This window comes from Psittacula echo (genome assembly GCF_963264785.1).
Source record: "Psittacula echo genome assembly, chromosome: 1".
Lineage (NCBI taxonomy): Eukaryota > Metazoa > Chordata > Aves > Psittaciformes > Psittacidae > Psittacula > Psittacula echo.
In genome coordinates this window covers 53,763,646-53,775,879 of record NC_137735.1, presented here as the reverse complement: position 1 = coordinate 53,775,879, position 12,234 = coordinate 53,763,646, and the positions used below count along the sequence as shown (strand labels likewise).

The 12,234-nt window shown below is 42.9% G+C and overlaps 1 protein-coding gene across 1 annotated transcript; it reads left to right on the top strand.

Annotated features, from left to right (window-relative positions):
- Positions 1-486: 486 nt before the first annotated feature.
- On the top strand, positions 487-9,820 carry LOC308224133 (alcohol dehydrogenase class-3). Its single transcript, XM_080623811.1, has 9 exons — positions 487-590; positions 3,028-3,129; positions 4,058-4,199; positions 4,804-4,891; positions 5,691-5,910; positions 6,470-6,730; positions 7,445-7,580; positions 8,495-8,633; positions 9,595-9,820. The coding sequence occupies exons 1-9, from the start codon at positions 579-581 to the stop codon at positions 9,617-9,619; spliced, it is 1,125 nt and encodes a 374-aa protein (XP_080479937.1). The 5' UTR covers positions 487-578; the 3' UTR covers positions 9,620-9,820.
- Positions 9,821-12,234: the final 2,414 nt, after the last annotated feature.

Below are 12,234 nucleotides of genomic sequence, written 5' to 3'. Positions count from 1 at the left end.
AGCAAGGAGGTACCAGCATAAACCTTCCCCCAGATTTATCTTTAGACTTTCCCTTGCATAGTTAATTTAGGTTAGACGTAAGGGAGGAGTTCTTTACTGTGAGGGTGGTGAGGCACTGGAATGGGTTGCCCAGGGAGGTTGTGAATGCTCCATCCCTGGCGGTGTTCAAGGCCAGGTTGGATGAGGCCTTGGGTGAGTGACATGGTTCAGTGTGAGGTGTCCCTGCCCATGGCAGGGGGCCTGGAACTGTATGATCTTAAGGTCCTTTCCAACCCCAACTGTTCTGTGAATCTATGATCTCGGCCCGTATCGGGGTTTGCAAGAAGAAAAACGCCGCAAGAGGCTTGTAGCGGCCTGTGGGCGCTCCCGCTCCGCCATCACCGGCGAGCGGCGAAGGAAGGAGGGAAGGAGCCAGCCTCCATAACCACCGCCCCACCCCAACTCCGCCCCCCTCAGCCCCTGCCCCTTCCGCGCCAGCCACGCGCATGCGCCCCAGCGTGGGACGGGGCTTCCCTCCTTGTTCTGTCCCCTCCGCTCTCCTTCGCTTCCGTTCCGCCGGGCCGCCGCAGCCGTGTGCCATGGCGAGCGGGGTGAGGCGCCTCGAGGCTGCGTGCGTGCGTCCCGCGGGGGCCCCGCGCGCTGGGGAGGCCGAGACTGAGGGAGCCGGGTCCCTTCCTCCGTCCCTCGGCGCCGTGCGGGCACGGCGGTGCTGGCCGGGCGGCTTCCCGGGGCTGGGGGAGGTTCGCGGGCCATTGCCGGTTCGTTCGCTCCCGCCTGAGCGGTGCGGTGCGAGCGTGGAGAGCTCGCGGAAACGGGGGCGCGGGGGTTGGCCTGCCGTGTCCTCGCTGCTCTCCTGCGAGCATAAGGTGTGCGCGGCGGGGCACGGCGCCGTTGTTAGCGCGGCGGAGGCTCCTGCTGTGAGTGTGTGCAGGGTCAGGAGCGGAAATCCCGGCGTTGCTCCCCGCCGAGTGTTCCAGCCGGCTCCCCCGCACGCTTCCTGACCCGGAGGGTCCCAGTTGTGCGTTCGGAGCGCTGGTGGAAGAACAAGCAGCAGACTGAACTGCGCGGTTCCCTGAAGGAAGGGGAAATGGGATCGCTGCGCACGGGGCTGGGAAGGTGCAGGCTCCCCGGCACGCATGCGGTCACTGCAAGGCAGTGAGGAGAGGTCCGGCAGCTGCGGTGGGTGGGAGATGGTCGGGCACAGTTCACGCCGTGCACCTTCCTCTGTGACTGTTGGGTGGGAGAAGAAAGAACGGGTGCGTGTTTGGGGTGGTGCTGCTTGGCAAACAAGGGCGATCCTTGAGGCCACTCACCAGCAGTGGTGCCAGTACGTTCTCAGGACAGCTAGACCCTGCTTGCTCTCAGGACCATTGCCTGGCGAGTTCACTGCTTTCAAAACAATAGTCTGAACCTGCTGAATACTGCTTTAAGTTCTGTGCAGCAGTTCAGTGCCCCACATCTGAGCAGGCTGCGTGGTCTCGCTTGAACAGATGCTGAAGGCTGGTTCAAACCAGCAGCAGTTTCTGGGCAGATAGGAGAGCTGCTGTCTCTGCTGAGGGCTTGATTTCATTTTGAGTGAGACAGAGACAGCTGATCATATGTGTAGCAACAAGCCAACTGAACCATTGTGTTCCTGTGCTGATACATTAATAGAGAAAATTAAGAGCTTTAGGGGCCTGTAAGGATGCTGGGGAGGGACTGTTCATTAGGGACTGTAGTGATAGGGCAAGGGGTGATGGGTTAAAACTTAAACAGGGGAAGTTTAGATTGGATATAAGGAAGAAGTTCTTTACTGTGAGGGTGGTGGGGCACTGGAATGGGTTGCCCAGGGAGGTTGTGAGTGCTTCATCCCTGGCGGTGTTCAAGGCCAGGCTGGAGAGAGCCTTTGGTGACATGGTTTAGTGTGAGGTGTCCCTGCCCATGGCAGGGGGGTTGGAACTTGATGATCTTAAGGTCCTTTCCAACCCTAACTATTCTATGATTCTATGAAAGTGGTTGTGGGTTTTTTTGTTTTTGTTTTTGTTTTTTTTTTTTTTCCCCTGTTATTGGCTTCAGTATTTTCAGCAAAGCAACAGCAGGAAGCTTTGAATATTGAGAGGTCAGAAGATGGGGCTTTTCTGATACCTATTCTGAACAGTCATGGGGCCTTTATGGCTGTACGAGCTGACCGCAGTTTCAAAAGCCAGCTTCTGTAAAAGTTTCTGAATCATAAGTTACTATTTCAAAATACATTCCCAGATCTGTAATGTTAGTTTTAGGAGAATCAGAACTTAACCCATAAAGAGACATTTCTCTAATTCTGTGTTTAACTAAGCTTGTAGAAATTCATACTTTAAGAATACAGTGTCTTGTGCAAGAACAAGTGACTTCATGAGGGAAGGATGAGAGATAGGTTGAAAACGGGTAAATTGTTCACCTAACGATGGCTCCTCTTTCCTTTTGTGTCTTGAATTTAGATTTTCTGGCAAAATTTTTGGTATATTTAGAGATTAGGGCAGACTGGCCATACTGTGAGTCCAGAGTTAGTTACTGTGTCACATTGTCCTGGGTTCAGCTGTAGCAGTTATTTTTCTCCTTAGTAGCTGGTCCAGTGCTGTGTTTTGGCTTCAGTCTGAGAACAGTGCCAATAACACACTGATGTTTTAGTTGTTGCCAAGTAGCACTTACCCTGCTGGACTTTTCAGTCTCTCATGCTCTGCCAGTGAGGAGGAGCACAAGAAGCCGGAAGGAAGCAGAGACAGGACACCTGACCCATTTTAGTATTTAAGTCCCACCTAAGCACTCCTGGGTTTGTTATAGTTTTTGCTCAGTAAGAGAGTGAAATCCAGATTTCAGATTTTGGTTTACTTATTTGGCTTCCTGAACCAAATGTAGGGCAATTAAACCTTTGTGTTGAAATTATGAATTTCAGCTCTGGGATTCCTTCCAAATGCCAGTAGTGTTTCTTTCATTTTCTCACTTGGCTGAACAAGAATTGTTTTAAATGAACCATGCAACAGATGTCCTCTTGTTGTTGTTGTCTTTTAGGTTATTAAATGCAAGGCTGCTGTTGCTTGGGAGGCAGGTAAACCTCTGTCTCTTGAGGAGGTGGAGGTTGCTCCACCAAAAGCTCATGAAGTTCGTATCAAGGTAATTCTGTCATCTGTTAGCTGTATACACTGTATTTTGGGAGACCATGTATTAAAGCTGAACAGTTTGTTTACCAACAGAAGAAATGTTGAACAGATAGCATTAGTAAACTAGCATCTCAGCTGGCTTTACAAAGAAGGAAATTATGGTATTTAGCTCTTATGTTTATGAAAAACACTGGATTTCTATGGGTGTCACTTCACAGTCTGTTCTAGTGATCATGGCTAGTCTTGAGGATCAGTTCCAGTTGTTACCAGCTGAGCTTCCACAAAACATCTGAGCTTGGAACACCTTTGATCTTGTTTGAAGGCCATCAGCTTGTGACCTGTTGCAGCTGTAACAAGCTGGATTTTACTTCAGTCAGGCCATTAAGTTACTGGCTGCTGAGCTGTGATTTGGTCTCCTGTGTTCCCCATACCCAAGCTTCTGGTTTGATCAGGACTTTCCAGTAGCCCCCATCTGCCCAAAAGTATACGTTAAAGTGAAAATTATTTCTGTGGAAAGGATCTCTGCATGGTACTTAAGACTTAACGTGGATTTATGCAGTACTGAGAGTTCTGTGTGGTCTTTCTGGTCTTTTATCTTTGAGAGGCGAACTTCAAATCTGAGATGCCAGCCTACTTTGAGATGACTCCGTGTACTGATTTCTTGCTTTAGGAAACTAGATGTCTGATCTTCTACTAATTTCAGTGTCAGAATTTAGTTGATGGAAATGAGAAAGGATGTACTATCATGACTTTTTTTCAAAGTAAGAAAAAGTGCCTTGCCTCGGCACTCCTGTGCCTTGGCAGGAGTGAAAGTATGTTGGCCATAACACAAACGCTGCCAAGATTTGCATGTTTGTCCTGCATTTCTGACCAAAAGGAAATATTGAGATCTGTGCTATTCTTTTCTTCAAGTTGGACTCAGATTATACATTTCTTTACAGATAGTTGCCACTGCTGTTTGTCACACTGATGCCTATACTCTGAGTGGTGCTGATCCTGAAGGATGTTTCCCTGTGATCTTGGGTCACGAAGGAGCAGGAATTGTAGAGAGTGTTGGGGAAGGAGTAACAAAAGTAAAGCCAGGTAAGAAAATATCTTACAAGTGTTCTGCCTTCCTTAAGTGTTCCCTTACTACAGGGTCAGATGTCAAATTGGGCCACTGAAGTGCTATATTGCAGGAGTTATATTGTCTTATTCTAGTGTGTATGCCTGTGTACATTTCTCTTGTCTGTGGATACAATACAGGTCTGTTCAATGTGCTCTTGGTTTAATGCTGGAAAGAACCCACCACACCAATTTCTTACTTGAAATTATATGCATATAGTTAGAGGTTTTGGTTTTGTTATTTTTCAAATGATAGTTGCTACCTCTTGGTTTAATTAAAGGCTTTAAAATTATTAATCATGTCACTCACTGTTGATTTGGGATTGTTTTGTTTTACAGTAACATTCCTATTTGTTCTGGAATGATGAACTGCTCAGTATCTGTTCAGACGTGAGAAGTGTTCTGTCTAGCACTCTCCATAAACAGTGCTACTGTATACAGCAAACAGTTCTTGATACATGAAGAAGGTTTTAAGTGAACACAAGGTCACATGAAAGCCATGAAATCTTAGTAACTTAATTTTTTCCTATTGCCTTGCTTGACTTGATCACTAGCCCCAGAGTATTTTTTTTCCTTTTCTTAGGGGACACCGTTATCCCTCTGTACATCCCCCAGTGTGGAGAGTGCAAGTTCTGTAAGAATCCTAAAACAAATCTGTGCCAGAAGATAAGGTCTGTATGCTTTTTATTTTGACACAAAGTATAGTATTTGTTTAATGTATACCTGTTCTAGTTACCTAAAGTAATAGACAAGAGTTATCTTTGGAGAGTAAGTCTCTTGAGGCATCATTTAGTGACTTGGAAAGTGTGTTTTAGGGAGTCAGTTATGCACTATTTTACATTCTTCCCTAAAATGATTGCATTTTTTTTGCCCTTTAATCAATCTGTTTCTCTGTTTTCATGTATGTGAAGGTAGAAACTGCTAGCTTGTGTCCACAGCTTTGAAAACAAATGCTCTGACTCCATATTTAATCCATACTTTAGGGAGGTAAGCTCTTATGATTGAACACCAAAGCTATGAAGTGTTACAGAATCATACAGAAAGCTCTGCTTTCCTTGACACCCGCTTCCCAGCTAATTTCCAGCTCCCATTCTGGAAAATAAAAAACCACCTCAAACCCAAACAAAACCCCCAGTGACACAATTGGCTGGTGCTAATCAAGGGAGGTGTACTGAAGGAGGTGAAGATGGAGGTGTGGTGCTGTGGCACAGGCAGTTAGCATTGGTAACCAGCAAGGTCAGCATGTTGATAAACTCAGTTTCTTTCAGTGCTTCCATGGAGGAATTAACAGCATGAAGTTTCAAGAGTTCAGAATCTAATTTCTGTGAACTCCTGGGTTTATTGGAATGACTAAAAAATAACAGTGCAAGTATGCAACTGCATCTCTGGTTTAGTTACTTAAGGGATACTGTCTGCTGAGAGTATTGACTGCTTAAAATGCTGATTGTACTTTACTGTCTTTGCCTTAAGAATTACTCAAGGGAAAGGAGTCATGCCTGATGGTACCAGCAGATTCACTTGCAAAGGAAAGCAGATCTTCCACTTCATGGGGACTAGCACCTTCTCCGAGTATACTGTGGTGGCTGATATCTCAGTAGCCAAGATAGATGCTGCAGCACCTCTCGATAAAGTGTGCCTGCTGGGCTGTGGCATCTCCACTGGCTATGGGGCTGCTGTTAACACTGCCAAGGTAAAGGCTGGGATTGTCTCTGGCTTTTCTCTGAAACTGTATCTGACCCAAAGTACACAGATAGCTGAGGGACTAGATTAGGACTGTAAAGAGGATGTACCAAATTCTTTCTTTTTCTCTTCAACTTCTAGCTAAGTTGAAGTTTAGCTAAGAATGTCTAACTTCTCTGTAAAGGCCAGAAGAATCTGATGTCCTTTAGAGGAAATCCAGGCAGAAGATTCTGCATCCCTTTTGATACCAGCTATATATAAATTACTCTTCCAATTCGTCTTAATCTTGCTGCAAGTCTGGTAGTTTGAAACTCAGGGTGAGTAAGAGCTGGTAGGTGAGTGTGTATGAGTCTCAGGCAGGTTGTAGGAGTTGAGTCTTTGGGCAAAAACAAAAGCTTCCTACCTAAAGAGCTTTTGGATGAAACTTCTGTATAGTTTCCCTTATCTAAGTGATGAAGTCTCATATTTGCTTTCATGTTTCTTTCATTATGACTTGTTAACCTGTGTCCCCACTCATGTGGAAGGATGAATTTTCTGTGTGTTTCTAATGTTTTTTTTCTTATTCCTAGGTAGAACCTGGTTCTACTTGTGCCGTCTTTGGTTTAGGAGGAGTTGGGCTGGCAGTTATTATGGGCTGTAAAATAGCTGGAGCATCCCGGATCATTGGCATCGACCTTAACAAGGAGAAGTATGCCAAAGCCAAAGAGTTTGGAGCTACTGAGTGCATTAGCCCTGAAGACTTGAAGAAGCCCATACAAGAGGTGCTGGTGGAGATGACTGATGGTGGTGTTGACTACTCATTTGAGTGCATTGGCAATGTTGGAGTCATGGTAAGTGTTTACATAACAGTAGTATGTAGAGGGTGGGCACAGCTAGCTGCCACTTAGTTGTTCAGCTAAATAGCAAAATCAGCTGTGTTCTTGTTACAGCAAGCATGCCATACTAATTTATTACATAGTAATGATAACTGCTATGAATAAAAAGGTCATTTTAGATCCAATCCTAACTATGCAGTGAAAACAGATGCTACTTCTTAGGTTGAAAATGCACTTCAAAAATTTACAATCTTTTTTTTTCCTTAATGGGAGTTCTTTGAAAACCTGAGTTTTCAGACTGAAAAATTAACAAAACCCACATAAAATATATTGTAAATGAACAGTAAAATCTCAAGGACCACTCACTATTTTCCCAATTCCTCAAATAATGAATTTAACCTTTGGAAATGCAGAAGTACTACGGAGTGTAAGGCTAGGTTTTCAGGAATTCCAGCAGCATTCCTAACTGTCAGTAACATGGTCTACACAGTCTCTGATTACAGTTTATCCGAACTCCCAGTGGGAGTTCAGAGTAACTTTGGAAGCCAGATGGGATGTAAAAAGAGGAAAGTGAATGGAAAAATTAATGCTATTTTTAGTGTATTTATTGTTCCTTAAATGCTAGTGTGGTAATGCATTAACTGGGGGAAAGGAAGTGCAACTTTATGTTGCCTAGACTGGCAAAACATCAGCAGTACATGCTCTGCTTTGTCCTACCTATCTGTGAAGAGGGCTGCCTTGGAAGCCTGCCACAAAGGCTGGGGAGTCAGTGTGATTGTTGGAGTAGCTGCTGCTGGTCAGGAGATCTCCACACGGCCATTCCAACTTGTAACTGGGCGGACATGGAAAGGAACTGCCTTTGGAGGTAACTTTCTTTTTGGTATGGGGATGATTTATTATGGGTTAAAGCTGGGAAGAACACACCACCTTGCCTTTGCAAGAAAGGTACAGCTGACAGGCTATGCATAAATGCTGTGTTGACTTCCAATATTAAGACTTTTAAAAGCTGATATTCCTACAGACAGGCTACAAATAAACACGGTGCGATATCTCACATGTTTTGAGGAGAGAATATAGCTATATGATATTTAGTACTAAAGGAGCACTGTAGATTGCTTTATCACCCAGTGAAGGTTTGGTTCAGTTTGGTCCAGTGAAAGGACCCAATCTTTGGGAAGATGAGAATTCAATTAAACATGTTTGCGTTGCTTAATCAGTAAGCAGATTGTGGGGCTAACCTGGGAATATACTATAAAGAGCTTTAAAATAAAAACCAGCAAATGCTTGATCCACATTTTCTGCTGTCAAACCAAAACCACACTGCCACTTGCAGAGCTACTGATTGCTCAGGGTTTCAGTAGTTGCTGAAGATCATGGAAATATCCAAAGTTGATGCTGTTATTACACTGCTCTGTCTCCAAGTAATACAATACTTAATTGGGTTATAAAGGTACATAGAGGTGCTGACAGAGGTGCCTTGTGCATGCTTTCCTAGGGCCTTTTTTCAGGGCCGCTGTTATGCTGAATGCGGAAATACCTAGTGAAAAGTTAGTGCACTTAGGTGTTTGAATAATGCGTGCTCTTGCCAGACCTAGTTGAGTTGTTGTCTTGTTTTCCTTAATGCCAGCCTAGAGCAGGAGGGACAAACATGTCACTGACCTTAGTTCCTTTTCATATGTATCACACAAGTGCCTGCATGAGATTGTATTTTTTTTCCTTCTGTTTTTTTCTGAGGTGGGTGGAAAGGCAAAACGCAATCATGTGCTTTGTGTCTTTCAGGCTGGAAGAGCGTAGACAGTGTACCAAAACTGGTGACTGACTACATGTCCAAAAAGATCAAGGTTGATGAATTTGTGACTCACACCCTACATTTTGACAAAATTAATGAGGCTTTTGAGCTGATGCACGCAGGAAAGAGGTAATGTTCATAATACTGAAAGGTGCAGAGGACATTTCTTGATGAGACACTGTCAAAATACAGGTTCCCTGCTCAGTATCATGTTTTAAACAGGAAGGATAAAGGCTGACATATACCACGCACATTCATGCAGAGATAAACAAATACACTTTCTCTAAGCTTTTAGGCATGTGCAAAACACAGGCTTAGAGTAAAAAGGAAGCAACAATTTATAAGGGAATTACACAGAAATTTAAAGCTTATGATGGGGACAAGTCTGTCTTGGGCTTCCAATACTGCTAAAACATTCTTCCTCAGGAGACTGAAGGAGAGTTCACATTCATACATTTGTACAAGTCATTATCTATGTTAGTTAAATAGTAGATTTCAGTATATTTTCAAACTACTTGGGATAGATTACCAGCATATTCAATCACTTGGAATGGTCTGTTAATATGCTACTGAAATAGTAACTATGTTCTTTACCTCAATGTATTCCTATTTTGAATAAGTCAGTTAACAGTAACTGCATTTGTACTTTCTACAATTGGAAACACTGCATCTGTGCAAATTTCACCCAGGAGTTGATCCTCTTTGCCAGTTACAAACTGCTTTTATTTCCTACCTGAGCAAGTCCTATGAAACTAATAATGGAAGTTATTTAAAATTCTCCAAGCAGCCAGAAGAGGGAATGCCTGTAAATATTAATGTTCCTAAAAACTGACACTCATAGTTTGAAAAAGCTTCCACTTTGAGTGTATCTTACAGGGGGAGAGACTATAAAAAAAACCCCAAGGATAACAAGCATTACCAACCCATTTTTAACCAGGATTTTTAATAAATATTATAGGCATAAGCATAACTTCATTCTTGAAAGAGACAAAAGCTAAGTTGAAGTATGTCTCAGCAATGGAAGGAAGGGAAGAAAGGGGAGAAAATGGACTTACTGGTAACTTTTTTCCTTTTCCTTTTGCATTTTAAGCATTCGAACTGTTCTAAAACTTTAGAACCAAACGTGGACCTTCCAGTTGACCAGCAACATGGTAACTCTCCTTTTATAACGGAACTTCTGATAGAATCACAGAACCAAGCAAATGAAAACTCACAGGGACTAGGAAGATAATGTATTTTAGGGTGAGCATTCTGAACATTAAATAACAAAACCAATCAGTAACCACTGAATAGTGTTACATAATTAGCACTGGTTGTGGAACTTGTTCTGCAAATTCAGTAGTTCCTAACTCCATTAATCTACTTAATAAAAGCTTATTTCTAAGCAGTGTTGAAATTATTGAGCAGTAAGACTGTGACTATGATTGCTGTGTGTCTTGACTGTTTTCCTCTAATGATTTTATAGTACGTGTGTATGACAGAGCATTCTTCAGCATCAGTAGGAAATGGTATTAATTACTCTAGGCAGTCTACTAAGCAAAGCTGGGTCAAGAAGCAGCACTGATGTGCTGAAACTGTACTGAGAAAGTGGCAAGAACTCCCAACAGTTGTCAGGCTTCTGAGGCTGCTCTGGGACTCCCAACAATATTTCACCCAGCTCTACCTTGAAGGCAGCTGTACAGCAGAATGTGGTTGGATGTATGACCTAAGTGTCCAGCTGTACCCATGTTCACTTGGGAAGTCCCTATTCTGCCTTATTACAGTACCTGTAGTTAGGCCTGTTGTAAAGGTGATGGCACAGACTACTCTAGTCACTTGCCATAGTGGTGTCCTCAAAGACTTCATTCAGTGTCAGTTTTGCCATTGCCTTAAACATACTGGCACAGCTGAAGCAGCCTTTGCAACCAAGGCTGATAAACAGTGTGGGATTGTTACCACTATTTAGTCAAGCACGGAATGCTACTATTAGAGCAACAGCCTGCTCTTGACAGATGCAGGGGAACAACAGTGAAGAGCATTGTTTCATAAAGGCTTCAGGGTTTTGTGGAATTACTTTGGGTGTTGGTTTTTTTTTTTTTTTTTTGAGGGGGAAGGCTTAAATCTTAATGTTGGAGTTGCAGGTTTTCTCCTTAACTACAGTTGAAGTGATCTGACTGGATAAAACTTCATTGAATTGAAACTTGGAAGCAGTGCCACACATCCAGAAAAACACAGACGAACAGCAGAAAACAGACTGCAGAGGCAGAAAGGCTACCTAGTTAAAGGGAAGTTGTAACAGCAAAAGTCAGTGCTTTTCAATGACCCAAGGACACTGCTTAAGAGAGAAGTTTCATGTTTTCAGGGAGCCTTGTCAAAACAACTCTTCCAGGAAACCTGAATGCAAACAGTCTTGTTAGAAGAAATTCCCTCTCAACACTAACAACTACCTTACTCAAGCCACTGCTATACAACTGGGACAATTACGTCTTTCCCATTTGTCATTAGCAAGGTATCCCTAGAGCATTCTCAAAATAGTTGAGGGAGCTGCTTTTCTAACTTCATTTCAGACAGGGTAAACAACAACGTTGACTCCTGTGAATGTCGTAAGAACTCAATTTTGAGCAACCAGAAGAAATAAAAAGTGAGTTTGTAGCAGGAACATGAGCCCTCCCCCACAGCAGTGAAGTGGCAGTACCTTATAGCTCTGAAATGCTGGCTAAACATTAGACAAATCAGCAGAAACTTGCTGTCAAGCTGTTCCAGTGAGAGTATTCTGTAAGATGGTATCAACAGAATATTAGCTCAACATCTTAACAAAACTACCCCAACTGGATCTAACAGATTTAAAGTATGTATACTGTAACAGTTGTTCCTCTAGGCTGTGCAGACTAGATCAAGAACATACAATCATGTTGTCTGCATTACATTATTACTTAAGAGAAACTGCATCTTAAGAGTGGAAAGCTAGTCTTGTCATACCAAAATAACAACAAAAGACATCTAGTGATACCAGAGCACTCAAAGACTTACAGGTTCTTCCCAGCCGGAAGAACTGATGGCCTAGCTGTTACATAGCAGTTTTCAGACTGCTCTGTCCTGCAAAGCAGTTGATTCAATGGAGCATGTTTGAAATAGTCTCTTTGAAGTTGCTGAGCTAGCAACAGGACTCAAACTCAAGAGCTTGTACACTATTCTTGGTGATCAAGGGACTGAACTGTACCATCTGTAAGGACTTCAGTGGACAAAATGTTTCCACCAAATGACTATGTGAAATGTGTATGTACTCTGCTGGCTGTCACGTAGAAGATACAGCTTGTCCCCTCTCCTCATCCTGTTACTTTTATTCAAAATTGGCTATCAGCTCTTCTCTCCTCAGATATTCATGTCAATTTGCAGAAGCAGCATGAAGAGTTTCCATAATCTCTTACATGATAGTAATGGGAATATACTAAGAGATTGCTTCAGAACTAATTGCAGGAATGTGTTTGGTTTGTTTGTTTTTTTTTTTTTTGCAGAAGTGTATACAATTTATAAAAATTTCATTAGAAAATAGATTTAAGTTGAGGTTTTTGTTTTTTAAGTGAATAGCAACTTCTGTAAGAATCAAAACCAGGTAATTTCCCCAAATCCAGCCAGTACAAATCTAGTATTTTCAAGCAAAGTTCCAGCTAGATAGGTGAGAAAATAGACTTTCACAATATTTTAAAGCAAGTTTTGTTCTCCAGGCTGATGTGCCATCTCATGTTGAAAA

What these genes read in the sequence shown, in the direction of transcription:
- LOC308224133 (XM_080623811.1), top strand. An exon ending in TTGGCAATGTTGGAGTCATG is followed by an intron (nt 6,731 to 7,444) that starts GTAAGTGTTTAC and finishes CTATCTGTGAAG; the next exon opens with AGGGCTGCCTTGGAAGCCTG. An exon ending in CTGATGCACGCAGGAAAGAG is followed by an intron (nt 8,634 to 9,594) that starts GTAATGTTCATA and finishes TTGCATTTTAAG; the next exon opens with CATTCGAACTGTTCTAAAAC.